Below are 22,718 nucleotides of genomic sequence, written 5' to 3'. Positions count from 1 at the left end.
CAAAGGGTTGTAGGGGAAGCAATGTATATGGACTATCTAGGGCAGGTGGGTTTCAGGCCAGGGTCTAGCACCGAGATGGCATTGATTAGGCCTGTAGATAACCTCTGGCAGATACGGGATGGGGATAATTGCTTCTATTTTGAGTCTCCTTTTTCTTTCTGTGGATTTCAATGCTGTCAGTCATAGGATCCAATCTGAGTCTGGGACTAGAGGTTCAGTCTTCCAAGCTTTCAGATTTGTACTGGATCCCATCATATTTCTCACATTTCTCTGTAAGAAGTTTCCTGAGGATGGCTCCAGCATGAATCTGAAAGCTCAGAAGACTTAACTTCTGGGTCCTGGTGACTGATCCAGATTGGATCCTGCAGCATTATCCTAGGACACGTATTATTGGCCTTCATTCGTGACTCGGTCATGGTAGCTATTGAGAATGAGTGGTACTATAAAGAACATTAAAAACTAACCCCAAACAACAAAGAGAGAAAGGAAAAGGAACAAAAGTGCAAAAAAGAAAGGACAGAAAACTAAAGAAGAAGCTTCTGATTTCCTTTGCAGCAAATGCAAGCATGATCTCTTATTCTTCATTATAAAAAAGCTCACTTTTTCTATTGTCCAAATTTTTTTGGTAATCATCAAAACCACAAGCCATAAGTGCATTTTCCAGGCAGAATGTCTATAATGGGTTTCTATGAGCCATGAATGTAGATATTAAATTTTCTCTGATCAAAGAAGTTAATTTAGCATCTCTGCAAGTCTCATCATCTTCATCAATCATTCCTTCATTGTGGGCAGTATTGAACCTTTCTACTTTTAAGCATATAATATCACTGCAATTACAATATATAAAAACAAAGTTCCATGACTTTTTTTCTTGCTTTCTGACAATTAGCTTCAAAAGAAAAACTCTGATTTCAATTGTACCAGAGCCTTTAAAAACCTCCGAATTAATGCATATATTTGTATCCAATTTTTAAAAGATGTCAGGAAACATGATAAAATGTCCCTTTTATGTTGTTCACATTTCTACCACAGATTCTAAGTACCTTTATACATTCTAGACAATTTCTCTGGTGACAAAGTTTAACAATACAGCATTTTATAAAAAAAAATATCTCTGATTTTTAATGCATAGGAGCTCTCCATCTATAAGCATCTTTAATGGAGTCTGTTGTTTTGATCAATAATTTTCCCATTTTTGATTGTAGAATCTTTGTAGCAGATCAGAAAGTTACTTAGTGGTGAACCTGCCTTCTTAAGCATGCCATACTTAGGAAATTTAAAAAAGGGATAATTCCAAGTGGATAAACCATGATTCAAAAGAGCTAACTTTTGGGATGTGAATTGTGAAATAATCAGATTTAACTTGTTAAGCTTTCATCACCATCCCAGAGAAACTCTAGGGGACACTGTTGAGCTACATCAAAATGTATGGCTTTCTCCCATACACAAAAACGGGATGATCATAGAAAGAACCATAGAGAAGGAAATGGATTTTATTTATTTATTTATTATTCACACTTCTAGACCGCCCCCTCTCCCGGAGAGGACTCGGGGCGGTGTACAGTCACTAAAATACGTTGTAAAATACATAGATAAAACAATTAAATTAAATACGTAGGTGAAGGAGGTTGTGAGACTGTAATAGAATAATAAATATAATACGTTAAAAGCCTATTAAAACCCCAAACCCAATTAAAATAAATAAATCCCGGGAGGTAAAACTAAGCAAGTGCCAGGCCAGCTGATTGAAATAGGTGAGTCTTTAACTTTTGCCGGAAGGAACGGAGGTCGGTGGTAGTTCGAATGTCTGGGGGGAGGTCATTCCAGAGGGTTGGGCCCATCACAGAGAAGGATCTACTCCTAGGTGTCGCCCGCTGGCATTGCCTAGCAGACGGCACCAGGAGGAGCCCCTCCCTGTGTGAGCGGATGGGTCGCAGGGACGTGTGTGATAGGATGCGATCCTGCAGATAACTAGGTCCTCTGCCATGGAGCGCTTTAAAGATGGTGATCAATACCTTGAAACGCACCCGAAAGGCCACAGGTAGCCAGTGCAGCTCGCGCAGGAGAGGTGTTACGTGGGAGTAACGGGTACTTCCCATAATAACCCGCGCGGCTGCGTTCTGAACTAGCTGCAGTCTCCGGATGCGTCCCAAGGGAAGCCCCATGTAGAGGGCATTGCAGTAGTCCAGGCGAGACGTCACCAGCGCATGAGTGACCGTGCGCAGGGCACTCCGGTCCAGTAGGGGGCGCAATTGGCGCACCAGGCGAACCTGGTGGAATGCCCCCCTTGCCACGGCTGCCACATGGTCCTCCATTGACAGCCGGGCATCAAGGAGGACACCCAAATTGCGCGCCCGCTCCACAGGGGACAACTGTTCGCCCCCTATGGCCAGCGATGGAGTCAGCTGGCTGAACCGAGGTGCCGGCAACCACAGCCACTCGGTCTTGGAGGGGTTGAGTTTGAGTCTGTTGTCCCCCATCCAGACCCCGACGGCTTCCAAACACCGGGACATCACTTTGACAGCCTCGTTGGGGTGGTTTGGGGTTGAAATATACAGCTGAGTATCATCAGCGTAGAGATGGTACTCAACCCCAAAACCACGGATGATCTCACCCAGCGGCTTCACATATGCGTTGAACAGGAGAGGCGAGAGGACCGACCCCTGTGGCACCCCACAAGTGAGTGGCCTCAGGGACGACCTCTGCCCCCCTGTCAACACACATTGCTTCTGGTCGGAGAGGTAGGAGCCGAACCACCGCAAGACGGTGCCTCCGACTCCCATCCCCTCCAACCGGCGCAATAGGATACCATGGTCGATGGTATCAAAAGCCGCCGAGAGGTCTAATAGGACCAGGATAGAGGAGCAACCCCTATCTCTGGCCCTCCAGAGATCATCGACCAACGCGACCAAGGCTGTCTCGGTGCTGTGCCCGGGTCGGAAGCCGGACTGGCGTGGGTCTAGATAGTCGGATTCGTCTAGGTGTCGCGGGAACTGCTGCGCCACCACATTCTCAACAACCTTCGCCACGAAGGGGAGGTTGGAGACTGGACGATAGTTAGCTAGCTCCATTGGGTCGAGCGAAGGCCTCTTGAGCAAGGGTCTCACCACCGCCTCTTTCAAGGCGGTTGGTAAGTATCCCTCACCCAGTGATGCGCTCACCAGGCCCAGGAGCCAGCCTCGTGTCACCTCCCAGGCTGCCAGTACCAGCCAGGAGGGGCACGGGTCCGTTAAACAAGTGGTGGGTCGCAGCCGTCCACGCAACCTGTCCAAATCCTCGGGGGCAACAGAATCAAACTCCTCCCAGAATGGTCTCTCAAGACTCGCTGTTGGCGGCTCGTCTGGTCCACTTTAATTTCAGCCTAATACTCAATAACTATTGAGATCACCAAACAGGTTGAGAAAGTTGCTGGTGGTCAAACCCATTCCAAAACTTTTGCTATCCTAAAATAAGATACTTTCTCTAGAATTACAGTGCTAGTTTTTTTTTTTAAGTTTAAAGGGCAGTCTTTCATTTTTAATTCTTCCTTCATGTCACCTCATTCTTCAGGGGTTCATTGAGAACCACTAGCATTTGGAATAAAAAGTAGTTTTTCTTTTGGCCACAGTGCCTTCATTTAATAGGTATGAGCAAAGATAGATAAATATATTGAAAAGGACAAAAAATAAATGGAATAGAATAGCAGATGTAAGGAGTAAAAATGTATGTGTGAGGTATGCCTTCGTGGAGTAATGCCATAATCACTTGCATTAACTTCATGCTTTTCCTGTCTGACTGTAATAACTTGCATTATAAGAAGGGAAGCTGGAGTTAATATCATTTGAAAATTAAGTGGTTTGGACAGCTGTGTAGGTCTCTCTCCAGAATAGAGGTAGCTTGCAAAAATCTAGAAATCTCTTATTCTTTCTTCCCACTTGACTACGGTTCAATTCCAGTAAGTAATTTCTGAGGCATATAATTTTCTAACTTCCCTTTTTTTGTCTGAGGGTAGACAGCAGCTAAATCTGAATTTAGCAGCTGAGCTAAATTCCATGGACTGCTTCTTCATTTTATTGAAAAGACATAAAATGGCATAAATCATAGCTGATTTATAATTAGAAAACATGCTCCATCATGCTTCTTATCTCTAAGCATTAAGACAGTCCCTGTCTTGTTTGAATTACTTTTATACTTGTGAGTTGGAAATGGAAAGCTGGCAGAAACGAGAGGAAAACTGTTATGTTTTATTTTTCCATTGCACTTGAGATACTGGCATTAAGTGGAGGTGGGGAAAGAGGGGAACATTTTAGAAAGCCTGAATATTTCAGAGGAATGGAGAATAAATTACTTTTCATTCATCTTCACCTGAACTGATAAGGTAAGAATTTTCATTCTGGAAGCCTGTGGAGGAATATTGCTCGCTTGTGGAAAAGATGGGGAAACAATCTTAAGAGGGCTTGTCTACTGCCTTGAACTATAAATCCAATAGTGATTGTTTCTGTGGCCAGATTCACAGAACATGTTCATGGTGGGAAAACTGGTATGAAGATGTATATGTGTGTAAGTGGTGAGAAGGTTGTTCAGAATTAGTAATTAAATGGACACAGTGCAATAGTAGGGAAAAGATATGAAACTGAACTGGAAGATCAAAACAAATTACTTGTTTTTTTTTCTACTTAGCATATATTTATTGTTTGCTGTATCTACATTCTTTTTGGTACACACTTTTCAGTAGCAACAGAAACACAGAAGGCAATAACTAATATGTAACCAAGAAATACATAAATTGATATTAAATGGTTACGTAGTCTGGGAAATGCAAATAATAATAATAATTGGGAAGTTCATAACATGGATACTAAGAGAACATTCCACAGTTTAATTATTGGATCAGTTATCCAGAGTCTGTTGTGGTCCGCCGGCGGCTTGCAGAGGTCACAGCAGAGTCAGACAACGAGGAGGTTGGAGAGGAACATGGGCCAGTCCAGTCTGGGGAAGGCTCAGATGAGGGCTCTGCATCGGACGCAGAGAGGGGGCCAGGGTCATCTGGGAGTTATGTGCTGCCTCGGAGCCTCCAGAGTCGGACAGCAGCGAGGCTCTCCCAGTGCACGCATGCGCAGAGCTGCCAGACGGCAAGTACAGTTAAAACAGAAGAGACAACTTGGGAGTAAGGTTTGGAGGTGATTGACCCCTCCCATAGGACATAAAGGAGGAGCAAAGGTATATGAGCCTTTTCAGGAAGCAACTTGGTTCATGCTGGTCAGTTTATCTTCTGAAAATACATATGGACTCTGCTCCATGTGGCCTTGCCAAACTAATTGCCACTTAAGTCTTTGGCAGTGTTTTCAAAGAAGATAAAGGTGGGTGCTTATCAGCATTATCCTGAAGGACTTTGGCAGCCTGCTGTAGAACTCTTTACTATTATTTGGAACTCATTACGGCCTTTGAAATAAAAAGAGGTTTTTTGGACTTAATCGTGTGTGTTTTACTGTATCAGGAAGAGTCCTTAGTTGGCAGAGATATTAAAGGGTAGGCTCCTGAAGGCAGTCTTGGAATCCATCTCTCATGCCAATGCAGCTCAAGTTCCTGTCATCCCTCCTTCTTCCCCCCAATGATTCCACCTTAATTGAACTGAATGAAAGAGTTGAAGAATTAGCACAGCTGAAAGAAAATACATCTTCATATGGAAGTTTGCTACCAAAAGATATAGTAGATGGAAGCCAGGATGACTATATAATTAGTTGTTACTTCAAGTGGGAAGCAAAGAGGAGGGTAACATTGAGTCCCTGTTCTGCCCTCGGACAGAATGGATCACATCTGCTTCACCATATTGGCCAATCTAATCTAGATTAAATCTTTTGTTTGATCTGTCAATGCTATTCTTAGGTTCAAAGCAAATGTAGGAAGAACAGTTCCCCAATAAGGTGTAGGAATGCTAGCTGTGTTAGTTTCTTCCTTATGGTTATTTTTGGTGCATTTCTTTGTATGCCACTGACACGTGGGTGCTACTATTTTTTACATTTAAGGTTTTTCCCCCTACATAGCAGATGGTCAGAATAGCGATAAATGTCTCCATGTAGTATGTTGGAAGGTGGGAAAGGGGGCAGGATCTTTGCATATGTAAATACTCTGTTCTCCTTTATGTTATGGTGATCTGTCTGTCTGTCTGTCCATCCATCCGTCCATCCGTCAGTCTGTCCATCTATCCAACCATCCATCATAGACAATTCCATACGGAATGTATTTTACCCACCCATCGGTTGACGTCGCGGTGAGAATGGCTGGAAAATAGTGGGCTCTGCCAAGCCTTGCAAAATCCAGCTGGTAATCATTGTCAGGAGACTGTACGGGATCATAGCCGCCTTGTAGGGGCGGTGAAGGAAAGGGAGGTGCTTTGCTGACCACGAGGAACTTACAATTTCCTCGTTAGGTCCAAAGCAAGTTCTCCTGAATGGCAGCAGGGAGAACAACCATTTTCGGCAGTCACAGAGCTGGGACAAGTGGGACTGATTTGTGCTGGAGCAGATCATGGACAGAGTATTCAAACTGGGTGAGATAATTGCCAACTTTTACTCTAAAGACCTGTTTTAAGTACACGAATTTTAGAAGAGAATTTCCAAGCCTAAGAAAGCGGTAATTAAATACACTGAGAGGGGGGGGGGGAACTGAAAATCAAGAGACGAAAGAAGTCCAGGGGAAGCTTTAAAACACAGAAAGCCTGAAAAAAGCTTAAACAATTGGAAAGGTGATTTTCAGGAGAAACTGTCTTGCTTATTTGTATTTCTAAACCCCCTTGATTTATGGGATAATCAGCTGTTTTTGACAGATTCTTTAACGTTGGATTTGGGAACAAGAGAGCCAACTACTGGAAGAAGAGAACTACTACAGCCCTATAGCTGCAGTATACTCAGTGAAAGTGAACCCAATACACACAAAGTCTAATACACAGAATAGAAGTAACAACATCTGGAAGACAGCCTGACCTTGACTTTTTGTTAGAAGACAACTTGGATAATTTGAGAATACTTAATGAGTTTTTTTTTTCACTTCTGAAGAATTCTACAAGGAACTAACTTGCAAATAACTAAGTTTTATTAAAATTGGCTATTGGATTATAGATCTGAAAGATTGGAAGAATCTAGTGGATTAATTTGGATTTGGACTATTAATGTTGTTTAACAGAATATTCTATGAGGCAAAAGAAGAAAGGTGATAGAACAAAAGAGAAAAGAAGGAAAGTTAAATAAGACTTTAAAATTTGGACAATTGGGAAGATATATAATTGGAAAACTATAAGTCTGTAAATTACTAAAGAATTTTAAAGGCCATAAATTTAAGGGTTTTGGACGTATAATTATGGGATTGATGAAATCTTATTAAGCAGGAGTTTTTAAATATTGAGACCTTGGAACTATAGAAATATATCAAGTATTGTTATAAAATGGATTTACAGGGGATGATAGAGACGTGAAGAAATATTCTTGATGTTAAAAGTGTGCGTGAAACTATAAAGAACAATAAGGAGACAAGGGGATTGTTTAAAGACACAGAAATGAATGTAGAAGTTACTCAACAATTGGGGGGGGGGGAGAACAACACGATATTCAGGAAATAGATGAGAAATTAGAAGAAGCAGTGGAAGGGAAAAAACAAAATGCGATGCAAGAACCTAACAATAAAGAAGAGTAAGATTAATAAGTAGGAATCAATTAGATAACTCCTTGAAAGTTTATAACAGAACAGAGAGAAAAAAGAAAAATCCCTTCAAAAAAAAAAAAGGAAAGATTTAGAGGGAAAAGAGAAAAATCTCTTTTAAAAAAAGAGGAAATCTTGTGGATGGGTATTCAAATAATACAACAGAAAGAGACAAAGGACACCCAGAAGAGAATGTTCAGTAGGTGCAAATATATCAAAAAGAGCTACAAGATTGCAAGAGGGAGAGATAAAAGGCTGGCTAAAATGATGGAATTTCAAAAAGGTTGAGATGATGGATAAAAAGAAGATATATTAATAAAATGGAAAAATACAATACAAATAGGTAAAATAGTAGTGTGTACACAGAGAGAGAGAGAGAGAGAAAGAGAGAGAGAGAGAGAGAGCGAATACAACTTATTATAACTAAAAATAAATTAATCTTCGTAGATGGAAATTTAGGATTAGGTAATCTAATTGTATTATCAACATTAATAGTGTGTTAAAGTATATTGTGAATTTAAAATATTAAGGATTAGAAATTGTGGGGATGTTGAGATACATTCCCGGGATTGATTAAATATTGTTAATATTTAGATTTATTAGTAATCCTACACATTCGGAATATTGAAGTTATGGTGGAATAATGAGTATTTTTTAAAATATCAAATATTAGCAATTTAGTAGGGGATAACAAATACACGGGGCAAAGAAATATTATCTATGTTTAAACGAATTAATGGGGAAAATGATAAAAAAATTATAAAGAGAGAATAGTATTGTTGAAGTTGGAAGATTAGGATTACACATATTTATTTATATTATTATTGTTAGCGTTGTTTAAAAAAGATTTGACCCAGTCAATACATTGTCCACAAAATATGTATGGTGTGAAAAGAAAACTGCAAAAGAAAACATGTTTAATAAAAAAAAAAGAATGTATTTTACCCATCTTATATCTTTTGCCCCCTATCTGATCCAAGCAACTACTTTCACTTTGGACTTGCTTTTATCCTAGGGATACAAATGGAAAGAGGGGGAAATTCTTTCCCAAGCTTCTTATATTTCAACACCTTTGTCAACCTGATTTGTCCTCCAAAAGCTGCCATCTTTGTTTACCAAGCAATCTCCTCAGCTGCACTTTTCTTTGAATCCTGCTTTCTCTTGGTGAGATTTCAGTTGCAGATTCCTCTTCCATCTCTCCCTTGATACATTGTTGGTATCTACAGTCATTGCTGTACAAACACAACTCTAGCAAGGTCCAAACACCCCCAACAAACCCTTTGTATTATTTCACTCTTCTGTCCTTTTATATATTTTCACTTAAAAAGCAGATGTGCCTATATCCAGATATTTTAAATAGGTACTAAGCTCCTCTTTCTGTGTGACACTGAGCCTGATTTGGGCACACCCAAAAGAAAAACAAAACAAAATATCTTTAGCCTTGATGCCAATGCTCTGTCCCATGCCGGTCGGGGAACTCCCCCGTTACACAGTAAAATGTACCTCTTCCTTTCCACTCCAATCTAGGACATATCAACGCATCATGTTAAAAACACAATGTGTTTATACTTGTGGTGCTATTGCCCATGATTGCTTTGTTCGACCCCCAAGGCTTCCATCCATGCCTCTCAGTTTGCCCCTAGATGCTTTTAACACTTAATCCAGTCTTTGAGCTAGTCTGAATTGATTCCTCCCTATAGCTGGGAGGCATTGAAAATGTTAGAGTGTAATTTTATTGTATGATTCTTAGCTTTATTATACGTGCAGGGTGTAACAAAAATCAGGCCCCATAAGAAATTTATTACATAATTTGCATTACATGTTTAAATTGGTTGCCATTTTCTTCTAAACTTTTCCTTATTTGTTTGATGCAAGACCTTTGGACATTCTTAATTATACTAACATTCTCTCTGATGTTTTCAAATTCTGATCTGATGGTGCATCACATGTTGGCCAATGGGACTTGACTTTTGGTCAAATCAGTATTTGAGTTTTACTTTTTCCTTATGTGCGTGGGGTTGATTAGGACATTCTCTTCGTATGTCTTTCCCCTGGCTTTAAAATTTTGGAAAAAAGTTGTCTCTCTTCAATTTCTATTCCATCACTATTAAGTGCACCTTTGACATTCTAGAACTGAGTCACAGTTTATTAGATAATTAGTTTTTTATAGTCCAGCACTGGATGCTGACACCTACCACCTAGTAACCTTTAAATTTGCTTTAAAGAAGAAATAGCGCACATCATCCGTGACATCTTTGTTTAGATCTGCAGGTAAGAAACTTTGTCAGACTTAGGGAGTAAACAGGATGACCTTGATGAAGAGAGGGGGGATCTGTTATGAAGGCAATGAGTAGACAAATATTGCTTAAGCCCAGACAGAGGAGAAAGTAAGATTCTGTTACTATTGCCTACCTATCCTTGAATATCCATATTTCTATCAGTAAAATTAGTTTTAGCCTCTGTGGCATCTGTTTCTTGGTTTATCCTATAGGGCTGATTGAGACTCTGAGGCATAACTATCAAGGGCTTGTACAATATCTGAACCCTTGAATGAATCATCTGGATGAGAGAGAGATGCTGCCTTTCAATACTGCCTTATATCCAACTCAGAAAAATTCTCTACAAGGATACCATGGATAATGGAAATCATTAAAAGAACCAGAAGAATCCGGAATATCAGATTTTGTTGCCTTTAACCTCCCAAGGTGATCAGGGCATTATCTATTTCAGACTACTGTATTTTTTGGAGTATAAGATGCACCCTTTTTCCTCTAAAAAGAGGCTGAAAATCTGGGTGTGTCTTATACACTGAATACAGTATTTTTTGCCTCCCGAAGCCCTGCCCCTTCAACAAAATGGCCGTGCAAAACCTTATGGAAGCTTTCAGAGAGCTTCTGGGGGCTGGGGAGGGGAGAAATGAGCGAAAAACGGGCCGTTTTTTGCTCAATTTTGTCCCCTCAGCCCCCAGGAGCATTCTATAAGCCTCCATAAGGCTATGCATGCAATTGTTTTGACAAAAAACCACCCAATTTTTGTGAAAAACGGGCCATTTTCTTGCTCATTTTTGCCCCCCCCCAGGAGCTCTCTGCAAGCCCCCCAAGGATATTCATGCTTTTTATTTTTTTTTTAAAAAAAGACGGGCTTGTCTTCGCGAAAAGCAGGCTGTTTTGGGGAGGTTTGCAGAATTACATTGATCAAGTGCTGTGCCAGAAGAAACAAAGTTTTAGGTGCTACAGGTTGTCAGCTATTTCTTTCTCCAGCACATGGGTAAATACATCTGGAAACATCTACTTACCTATCTACTTACTCTCTCTCTCTCTCTCTCCCTACCTACCTACTGCATTTCTCTATTTTTTCTCTCTCCCTATCCCTTTACCTACCTACATACCTACCTACCTACCTACCTGTTATCTCTCTCTCCCTACTTACCTACTGTATTTCTCTCTCTCTCTATCCCTTTACCTACCTACCTACCTAACTACTCTCTCTCTCTCCCTACCTACCTACTGTATTTCTCTTTCTCTCTTTCTCTCTCCCTATCTACCTATCTACACACCCTCTCTCTCCCTACCTACCTACTGTATTTCTCTATTTTTCTTTCTCTCTATCCCTTTATCTACCTACCTATCCTTCTACCTACCAAGCTACCTACTCTCTCTCTATCCCTCTGCCTACCTACTGTATTTCTCTCTCTCTCCCTCTCCCTATCTACCTATCTACACACCCTCTCTCTCCCTACCTACCTACTGTATTTCTCTCTCTATTTTTTCTCTATCCCTTTACCTACCTACCTACCTACCTACCTACCTACCTACCTACCTACCTGTTATCTCTCTCTCTACTTACCTACTGTATTTCTCTCTCTCTCTATTTCTCTCTCTCTATCCCTTTACCTACCTACCTACCTACCTACCTACCTACCTACCTACCTACCTACCTACTCTCTCCCCCTCTCCCTACCTACTCTCCCCCTCTCTACTTACCTACTGTATTTCTTTCTCTCTTTCTCTCTCTCTATCCCTCTACCTACCAAGCTACCTACTCTCTCTCTCTCCCTGCCTACCTACTGTATTTCTCTCTCTCTCCCTCTCCCTCTCCCTATCTACCTATCTACACACCCTCTCTCTCCCTACCTACCTACTGTATTTCTCTCTCTATTTTTTCTCTATCCCTTTACCTACCTACCTACCTACCTACCTACCTACCTACCTACCTACCTACCTACCTGTTATCTCTCTCTCCCTACTTACCTACTGTATTTCTCTCTCTCTCTGTTTCTCTCTCTCTATCCCTTTATCTACCTACCTACCTACCTACCTACCTACTCTCTCCCCCTCTCCCTACCTACCTACTGTATTTCTTTCTCTCTTTCTCTCTCTCTATCCCTCTACCTACCAACCTACCTACTCTCTCTCTCCCTGCCTACCTACTGTATTTCTCTCTCTCTCTCTCCCTCTCCCTATCTACCTATCTACACACCCTCTCTCTCCCTACCTACCTACTGTATTTCTCTATTTTTCTTTCTCTCTATCCCTTTATCTACCTACCTACCTACCTACCTACCTACCTACCTACCTGTTATCTCTCTTCCCTACTTACCTACTGTATTTCTCTCTCTCTCTACCCCTTTATCTACCTACCTACTTTTTTTAAAAAAATGCCTCTTCAAAACCTGGGTGCATCTTATACTCTGATGTGTCTTATATTCCAAAAAATACGGTAGGCCTGAAACATGATGGAAATGCAGCTGTAGTTAGTTGTTATTCATTAGGTAGCAAATTAGAACATTCTACTTTGGTCTGAGTGTTTTTCATCCTCTAATTTCTGAGATTTTAGTTTCATCATTTTTACAGCCCAGTTTTAATGGTGAATAACTTTCTTCTCCGATAGTTCCATCATATATGTAACAGAGGAGAATGAACCCCCAAAAGATTTAGCATTTTAAAAAATCAAGTTAGAAAATATGCCTGTAATTTTCTTCCTTTATTGCTGAATAACTGAAGATTCATTTTATGGGTCTGTTTTGGAGCCATTTATTATTAATAAAAGTGGAATCTGACAGGAAGAGATAACATTTTAAATAGCACTGAAAAGCTCTTGAGTAGCTACCATAATCCAGATACTTAATTTCACAGACAGAGAGAGGCACTTCACTTGCTCAGTTGTGGCCAGCTATTATTTCTCAGACATTGGTCAATGCATTAGTTCTGCTTTCATTAATGCTACATATTTATGCACTTGAAAAATAAAGTTACTAAGTAATGCTTGTGAGTTTTGGATATTGTAGAACAAACTGCGGTTGTATATTTGAAAGTTCTGTTCTGCAAACTGAGCCCACCTCTTTCCTTTTAGTTATTTTCCTCTCACCTGTGCCTTTCATGGGGAAACAGAGCTTTGGTAATTCAGAGCTTTTGTTGTAAATGATCCCCAGATGAGTACCTGAAGCTCAACATTCATAACTCTCTTTTCGTTGCAGCTGCGATAGACAAATCCAACAGGGAGCAATATTAGCAATGCATTTTCAACTTGGAAATTACTGATCATATCAACACCCCAATCACAACTAAAAAGCCACACACAACCAGGCACTATATACAGTAAATATCACCCACAGAATAACCCAAAGCATGCACTATGCTAGAGAGAAGTTCCCTGAGGATGGGCTCCAGCACGAGTCTGAAAGCTCAGAATGTTAAATCTCTGCTCCTGGTGACCAATCCAGATTGGATCCTGCACACATAATACACTTTTCTCCTCTTATTTTGCTCACAACAACAACAACAACCCTGTGAAGTGAGTTGGATTGAAAGAGAGTGACTAGCCCAGAGTTACCTAATTGACTTTCATAAGTAAGACAGGACTAGAACTCACAGTCTCCTAGTTTCTTGACCAGCACCTTAACCACTATTCCAAGTTAGCTTTGTGGTTTGCTCTTCAAAACCACTGCTTCCAAAATAGCCAATTTCCCATGCCTCTTTCTGATAATTCTGGTCAGCCAAATGAAAAATTGGTACTTTTGGGGTTGTTCATACATGGTGCAGAATATATATTTCAGAGTGTTTTGTCCCTGACAGAATCAGAAATTCAGCTGTTTTTTGTAGAAAAAAAATATTTCTGAAGTAGCTGCTGTGGTTAAGTGGTTTTTATGATTGTCTCTTACAACTGGAGTCTTGGATTCTCCTGTTCGAGACAAGTTGCTATGTCATTCCTGTGGGGAACTGAACTTGATATGATGGGAGAACACCAAATATCCTTCCATATAAACATTTAATGTTGAGGGGAGGGCATCAGGTTTAGTTCTTTATAGGCTGTTGCAGCCACAGATCCATTTTTCACAGTCCTTTGAGTTCTTACAAGTTCATATTATTGTAAATTGGTGACAAGCCACTGAATAATGTAAGGAACACACATTTCTATTCCATCACTTTAGAAGCAATTCCTTATGGTTTGGAAATAAATATCATTCAAACATAAAAAAAATATTTCTTTACACTTTTAAACTTCACAAGAGTACAGTGAACGTACCTTGTAGACCTACATATGAAATACGTACTTTTAAAAGAAATTTTAGAATAACACATGAAGCCTAGAACACATGGAATATGAGTAAAAGCAGAGCACAGAGAAAGAAATCTGTGATGGTCATGTTACCGTATTTTTTGGAATATAAGACACACTGGAGTATAAGATGCATCAAAGTTTTGAAGAGGCAAATTAAAAAAAAAAGTTTTTGCACTCTGCAGACCTCCCCAAAACAGCCCGTTTTTTGCAAAAACAGCCCAATTTTTTTGCAAAAACGGGCCCGTTTTTTTTCCAAAAAGAGGCACGAATAGCCTTTAGGAGGCTTGTAGAGGCGGGGTGGTGGTGTCAAAATTGAGCAAAAAATGGCCTGTTTTTTGTTCATTTCTGCCCTCCCCAGCCCCCAGGAGCACTCTGAAAGCCTCCTAAAGGCTATACATGGCCATTTTGGTGAAGGGGGCAGGGTTTCGGGAGGCAAAAAATGCTGTATTCAGTGTATAAGACACACCCAGGTTTTCAGCCTCTTTTTTTGCGGGGAAAAAGGTGCGTCTTATACTCCGAAAAATATGGTAATTCATTATCTAGCAATGAATGAATGAGTGAATGAATGAAACAAAAAGAAAAGAACAAGAAATAGTCCAATTTCAAAAAGTAACTCCTTCTATATCTTCCTTATACTATACTGATCCTTTTCTTGGGTTTTGTCCCAGCACATCTATTTTATGGGGCCAAAATAGCATCATTTAACAATGTATTTAGAAATTTTCCATTGAATGTTTTTTCATGATTTGGGTATTGCACACACTGTGAAATTAGCTAAGAAGGGGATGATAAAATGGATATGTTCCAGGTCAGATGGCATCCATTATTCCATAACAGAACTGCAGACAGATTTCTCCAATTACACATATATGGTGTTAAGATTCATTGGACGTTATATTTTATATCTATTTGTCCTTTACTAATCATTTATAGTTACGACATGAAACACTTATCATTTATCATTATAGTATTGTGATTATTCAAACCATTTCTATTCAAAAATTAAATGGTAAAATGGAAGGTAGAGCCAGATAGTGAATAAATAACATACATATATCATAATGACTGATTGATATGCTCTGATATTCGGGTGGTCTTCAGCCCTGGAATATGAATAGGCAAAGCCATAATTTTGATAGAACTTAAATTCTTTTGTATAAAAAGCAACCCTTTATCATTCAAGTACATGTTCCTTAAGCTGACTAGACCACTGACACCAGAAATATAGGGGCTGTCATACCATTGGGGAAATGATTAGTTAGTTTCTACAAAGTTGATATTTTCACTGATCTCGGATACCCATGTATTTGTGATTTTGAAGTCCCTTGGGATTTTTCGGGGGCATTTTCTGCTCAGGAGACCAAGATGCCTCAGAATCCTTTCTTTGTAAATAACCTTTGATATGATTTAAACCAGGGGTGAAATCCAGCAGGTTCTGACAGGTTCTGGAGAACTGGTAGTGGAAATTTTGAGTAGTTTAGAGAAGCAGCAAATGCCACCTCTGGGTGGCCCCAGAGTGGGGTGGGAATGGAGATTTTGTAGTATCATTCCCCTCCCTCACCCACCAAGCCATGCCCACCAAGCCACAACACAGAATCAGTAGTGATTTCACCACTGATTTAAACCCAGCTTGCTACTCAGTGAGATAGTCTGCAAGTAAGTAAGACTGGCGTACTGATTTTATTTGAAATGCCATGCATATCTTTCCACATTATCACTTTTCTTGGATACACTCTTTTTTGTAGATAGATAATTAAGTTGCATTATTTTAAAAGAGAATTGTTCCTTAAAACATTTCCCAACAGTGAAGTTCCCAGTATAGGACCTCTCTGTTGCGAAGCCCACTTTTGTTTCTTAAGATATTGCACAGCTACCGTATTAATAATATATTTCACTATTGTTGAGTTACAGCAAGCTCCACTCATGCTTTGAGTTTGTATGAGTTTGGCTGTCTTCATTGCTATGGCGCTTCTCTTACATCTGTTCCCATGTACTATTCAGTCTATTCATTTCTCTGCAGGGAAATGGGGATAAAGCCTAATAGATTTTACACCCCATGGAACTTTCCTTGAACAGTGTCAAAATAAGAGAAAAGACTCTTACTTTAACCCAGATTCAACTATGGGTAATTTAAATTTATATATAAGATGGGAAAAAAACCAAGGCAACACCCTGGGATCATGGCAGAAAAAACAATCTTGCTATGGCGTGTTGGTATAATTGTTAGGTATAAGTGGAGAAAGGCCCTTACTGTGTTGAGCTTTAGGCAACACCCTTCTTCTAATTTTCTTTCAAAAGTTGGGCTGAAGAAAGAAGTCCCAGAATTATTCAGAATTGACCATTGGAAGGGACCTTGGAGATCATCTAGTCTGGCCCAGTATAGGAATCCACCACGACAGTCCGTGTGGGAGGTGGTCATCCAATCTCTGTTTAAGTATCTCTAGCAAAAAGACTCACCTGACCCACTTCCAGTGACAATCTATTAGGATTCCCCTCCCCCCTCCCGATGTCCCATTTGTCTCTTCTGAGGAATTGTCTTACATTGTAGTCTTACCAAAAGCCAAATATGGCTGTATTTTTCCCTATCATCTTTTCCCCAGACTAAACAGACTTTTTATTTTTGACTCCAGAGCACTCAAATCCCGTATCCCACTAGGATGTTTAAGGAAGAATCAATATAACGTGGCAAGTAATTTTTAAAAATTAGATAGTGATGTATAAATGAATATAACCAATATTATGTCTTGTGAATTCAGTGTCGCCTCAGCTGTTAGATGCCATACTCAGACTAGTGTCTTGTATAAAGTTATTATATTTACGTGACTCTTGGAGCTGAGATTGCAAAGCACATTTCTCTGACAGCACCTGTTCCCTGCGTGCCCATACTACCTTAAACAAAGTAGTATATAATTTTGACAACAGCAAAGCTAGTTGAAACATCAGATATAAAAATGTATTAAGGTTCACTGTGCTTGGATGTAGACATGTATGTCAGATTAATTCTTCTGGAAGTATATAGTATAAAATTGGGCTGAATTGCATTAAAAAGAAAGAAAGAAAGAAAATAAAATATGCATTTTGATTTGTTTTCTGTCTTTCAGGATATCAATGTGTCTCCTCAAACATCACTGGCTTTAAATTATGATTCAAGAGTGGTCAAGGAGAAATACGAACAACAGGCCACGGATCATCAGGAGTATGAAAATGAACTGTCCATCCGGATAGGTAGAACAGCTTTACATTCAGGCAAGCATCCTGTCATATACCATCAAATTAATATGATAGTAGCGTGCATTTGTATATGTACATGCATACGCACATCTTACATGTGTGTATGTCATCGGAAAAAAAAATAAGAAAATGGATAGAGATAGGGCAGCTTCTTTCTTTGGTATTTTCCATCCTCTAAATTTCTACCTTAAATCCTAATACTTGCATGTCATATTTACTGTTTAGAATGCTCTTTGGTCTGGAAGATGGCTATCCTATTTGGAATGATGAATCCTGATTCTTTGAAATTCATGTAGGCTCTCTATGGATTCAGTGAGTTCCTTGTCTATTTCCTCTATGACTTCCTTCACTTGGCCTGGTTGGGGGTTTCTTACCAGCTGGTGGAATAGTAAAGTAGGTTAACTATCCAAGCTCTCTTCCTTAGTAATTCTTGTTAAGATAATATTTTCCCTGTTGCTGAGAGATTTAGGGAGAATTATTCTAATTGTAATCCTAATCAGTAAAAACAGGCTTGGGTTCATTGACCCCAGTGCTTTCATGCCCACTCCATTGCTTTTCTTTACCGATTAAACAGCTCTTTGGCAAGCTGGGGAGGGAATAGTAGCCCCCATTGGCATAAAAGTGGAAGGGAGAATGGATGTCCTTAGATTCTTTCCTGGAATTCAAGCTGCTGAAAGCTGGGATACATTATCACTTTGTAGGTCTGGTGTGGAACCTGAGTGGTATCACTCTATTGGATAAAAAAAGCAAGGGACACAACAATAAGGATATAAATTATTATTTGGCGTCTTCCTATAAATTGAAATGGTTTTTAAAATGCCTATTAAGGACATATAGCTATTTAATGTTTATTGAACGTTGATAAAACTTGATTTACAAATTTGAAAGTGCAAAAAAAGAAAAGAAAAGAAAAAGTTTTTAAAATAAATCTAAAGTTGTCCAGTAAACACTTATGAGCACCCAATGTTTGTGGAATGTTCATAGAAATGTATTGTCTTTATATCACAACAGATAGTACAAGTTAGATTCCATTGCATGGTCCTGTATTTCCACTTTATATAAAACTTTCACATAGAATTTTAATATTCCACAATATTTTCCTTTCCCGATTTGCTGAATATCATAGAGATACAAATGTATTGGCTTGTGGGGTTTGTTTTTTTTCCTAAGGTGAACATTGAGTGCAAGAACCAATTCTATATAGCTCTAAACCATCTTTTTAAAGAATTGCTTCAGTACTCAATATTTCATGAGGCACATAAGAACCTTTGAGTTATTTAAAAATGAGAAATCTCTTTTAAGGCAGTTTAAGTTGATTTAAGGGAATGGTGATGCGGAATTGGGACGCGGTGGCTCAGTGGCTAAGATGCTGAGCTTGTCAAACAGAAAGGTTGGCAGTTGGTGATTCAAATCCCTAGCACCGCGTAATGGAGTGAGCTCCCGTTACTTGTCCCAGCTTCTGCCAACCTAGCAGTTCAAAAGCATGTAAAAAATTAAAGTAGAAAAATTGGGTGGGTAACAGCGTTCTGTGTGCCTTTGGTGTTTAGTCATGCCGGCCACATAAACACGGAGACGTCTTCAGACAGCGCTGGCTCTTCAGCTTTGAAACAGAGATGAGCACCACCCCCTAGAGTCGGGAACGACTAGCACATATGTGCAAGGGGAACCTTTACTTTTAAGGGAGTGGTTATCGCATCACAAAAGAATGATGAAAATAAATCAAAAGTTGATTGAACTGCAAATTCTGAGAATTTAAAAGGCAATTCAATCAACTTCCTTGGGTTTGCAGGAATTGAAGAGCATTTATTTCCCAAAAATGAAACAAATAAACAAAAACCTATTTTCTTCCCTAAAATCTTTAGCATGTTAGTATTCATATCAGAGGGTTGGGTTTTTTTGTCAATAAGTACTATGAAAACTGTTGGGAGAACTTTTCCCCCCTGCTTTGGATTGTTTACTTTTCCCTCTGCCAGAGAAAAAATATTACTTTTTTCCTGTCTCATATTTTAATATGTGAAAAAGACACAAATTGGGACTGGTATGCTTGCTTTTTTCAGAGACATTTTGTGTTCTGGCCTGTAGGGATGAACACTGTGTATAAATGCAATGAATCATGAATGTCAAGGAGGGCAAAGACAGAATACTAACTATAAGTTTACTAAGTTTCTAGTATGTTTATCCCTAGTTTCTTTGAGCACTCTTGGAATTCTAATAGCCCATAGCAAATATTTGTCACAACATGGAGAAGCAAATGAGTAAACACAAATCCAATCCTTATGTACTTGCATGTCACATCAGAATGCAACAGTATGCAATTGCTCTCAAGGTAATTTGTTAAAGTGCCAGGCTTCCAGGAATTCTCTAGCGTTTTGGGGATTTGACTTGTCTAGGATGATCATGGTTTCCCAGTTGAAACTATGCTTAAGTCTGCCCAACTGTTGTGAAACTAAGGAGTTTTCATTATTTCTGACTGTTAGTTGGCTGCTAGTCTTCTGCCTGATTGTCTTCCGTAGGAGCTGTTGTGGTCTTTACACTGTAGACTTTTTTATAGGGCAATCCAACAAATCAGCCATCAATTGATACACAGACATAAACAATATCGACATACTATGCAAGAGACAATCAACAAGCCAAAAGAGGATCAAAAAGGCCAAAACATTTTCCCACCAACAACCAACATCTAGTTGAGCATAGATTGACACCAAGATTAACATTAGATCAACAATCAAGAAACAAACAATATCCTAGTCCAGCTAACAGTAAACCACCGAACCAAAGAACTTTGAAGACCACTCTCACCGACACTGACAGGGAAGCTACTAGAATAGAAATTGAGAGCAAACCCTATTCCTTACTAGTACCGATGATGTTACCTACTTTGGGTAATGAAACATCTGCAAGAAAACAGCCAAGCTCAGGGAGCATCAAGGAGCTTCAATACAACCCAGAGCTACAAAATTATCCTTTATCAGTAATACGTGAAAGAACTAACATATCAGTTTATAAATTAATCTCACACAAAATTATGCTCAGCCATTTTCCAGTCCATGACCACGCTAAGGTTGTACACCTCTTCATCTTTGTGTGAACTAAGGAGGCGCTTGTCTGAGAGACATTTACTCAAGTTAGTTTCTTGGTTGACTATCTTTGCGTTGATGGTGGCTCTTTCTCCTGTCCTTCAAGGCCATTCCCTATGTCTTCCCCATCTTTGGCTATGGGGTTTTTCATGCTTTCGTTTCATCAGTGGGTAATGTGAGGAAATCCATCTGTAGGTATCTAGCATTGTGTCTCCATGGTGATACAGAAATCTATCATTATATCACAAAATCTGGAAAAGCATTATAACCTAAAGCCAACAATGAAAGGAAATCATGGATTGGATCCCTGCCTCATCTCAAAATCTAAAATATGATACTCAGGGCAGACTAAAAAGAAAAACAAACTGAGAAATGGCAAGGATGAATTGAACAAACATATTACATTCTTAGGCTTAGACTGTCTGATATTTCTTCACAAGGATGCTTGTGAAGTAGCATCTAATCAGGCCAGTAAAAATATAAATAAATGAAGTTTTCACCTTATGATGGATTCTGATACAGCCTGTAGAAGTACTGGTGCAAGATTAGATATTCCTATTTTGTTCCTATGAAAGGTTGGCAGTAATCTTGCTTGGTGCTGGAGCATAAAAACCCACTGGGGGGGAATATTTCAGAGTTTGAAAACATTCTTCAACCCTATAGAAGGCAGGGTAATGTAAGTTTCAACTTGTAGGAAGTGCAAAGGGAGAAGATGTTTGTTTGGGGGAAATCCCTCTGGAATCCATTCTCCTTTTAATTACAGAAATGATTAAAGTATATACATTTGCTTTGCCAAGTTCCCTTACTACAGTCTTTGAATTGTCAGCCAAGAGGTAAAACAGGACTTCTGTTTCAAAAGGCATAATACATCAGGCTTGTATGACAAAAGTAGTTGCAAATTCACATGTGCAAACAATATTTCCAAACTTTAAAGGGACATCTGTTGCCCAGATTTTGGGGCAGAATGACTTCTCTTACAAGATTGATGAGAGTATAATATAATGTAATTACTTTATATTCACGGAGGTGTTTCTCTAATGGAAAAGACACCTTAGAATGGAATATATGTATTTATATATCTAACTTGGGCTTTATCAGAACATGATCAGAACAATGTGGTGTTGTGATTTGTGGAGTTCACGCTTTTGAGGTTAACTAGCATTTCCCTCTGTGATTAGGTGAATAGCTTGCTTGATTTAAGATTGTACATTAAATAATATAGTATAATAGCTAAAAGCCTAAAAGATGGCAACTGGTCACCCGAACTGCAAGCCAAAAGGGAAATGCCAGCTATTGCCTACCTAGTTGCCACATCAGGATGACCTTTTTAGGGGACCAGAAGCTCCTGCTTGGGTGGAATTGATATTTTCCCTGTGTTAAATTTTCTAAATGAAAGGAGGTATTTATGAAGGATGATCCCTTATTTCAAGGTTGTTGAGAATGTTGTGTAAACAGTGCTCTGCCCTCATTGTTTCTGGGAAGATCACAAAATCTTTTCTGTCTGATTATGGAGCAAATCTTCTATTGTATTAGATGTATAAATTAATGATAGGTCTACTGGATAAATACCAACTAAGACAAATACATAATTCACCTGCATATATGCATCTATTGTATCCTGTATGAGAATAGTCCAGTCAGGTGTGTCAGCAGGTAATAGATTTCACCTCCAGGTAGACATCTATTGTTGAGATAATATTTTGAGCTTCAAAGTTTCAGATCATCTTTCTCTGGAAATTCTTACATTTATGAGCTGAGTGATACCCATTACTAATTAAATAAACAACAAATTGACTTCCACTCAGTAAAGTGCTAGAGATGATGAAGGAGGACTGGCTTTGCTGACAAGATAGAAGATATTCAACTGTTAGTATTGTTGCCATGAGGAAGTTATGTAAGAAAGAGGTGTTGAAATATTTAAATGTCATAAATCACTAGACATCTGGTTTCAGGGTTGAGTCTGAAAACCTTGGGACAGTAGAAGTGCCTGGACTGCTCCTTGTATGTATTTAATCCTGCCCTTGAGTGCTGTATATCCATGAATGACTAGTTTAATGAGGCATTTAAACATTCATTCTAGACACATCTTGCAGGGTATGTATATCCGTGATATATCTTTATTGAAAAATATATTTATATTATCTGTGGCTATATTCTATCTTAAATAGATGAAGT

At 39.2% G+C, this 22,718-nt stretch overlaps 1 protein-coding gene across 2 annotated transcripts in view; it reads left to right on the top strand.

Annotated features, from left to right (window-relative positions):
- Positions 1-22,718, top strand: part of SLC39A11 (solute carrier family 39 member 11) — a 358,016-nt gene that overhangs the window by 103,369 nt on the left and 231,929 nt on the right. The window contains exon 5 of one of the 2 annotated variants that reach the window (XM_081938779.1): positions 17,337-17,460. In XM_081938779.1, coding sequence (XP_081794905.1) covers positions 17,337-17,460 — 124 coding nt within the window. Of the gene's footprint in view, positions 1-17,336; positions 17,482-22,718 lie in introns of both variants that reach the window. The other variant, XM_081938778.1, reaches the window with a different exon arrangement.

Source organism: Natrix helvetica, assembly GCF_964273705.1.
Source record: "Natrix helvetica genome assembly, chromosome: 1".
Classification (NCBI taxonomy): Eukaryota; Metazoa; Chordata; class Lepidosauria; order Squamata; family Natricidae; genus Natrix; species Natrix helvetica.
This window is presented reverse-complemented; position numbering and strand designations above follow the sequence as displayed.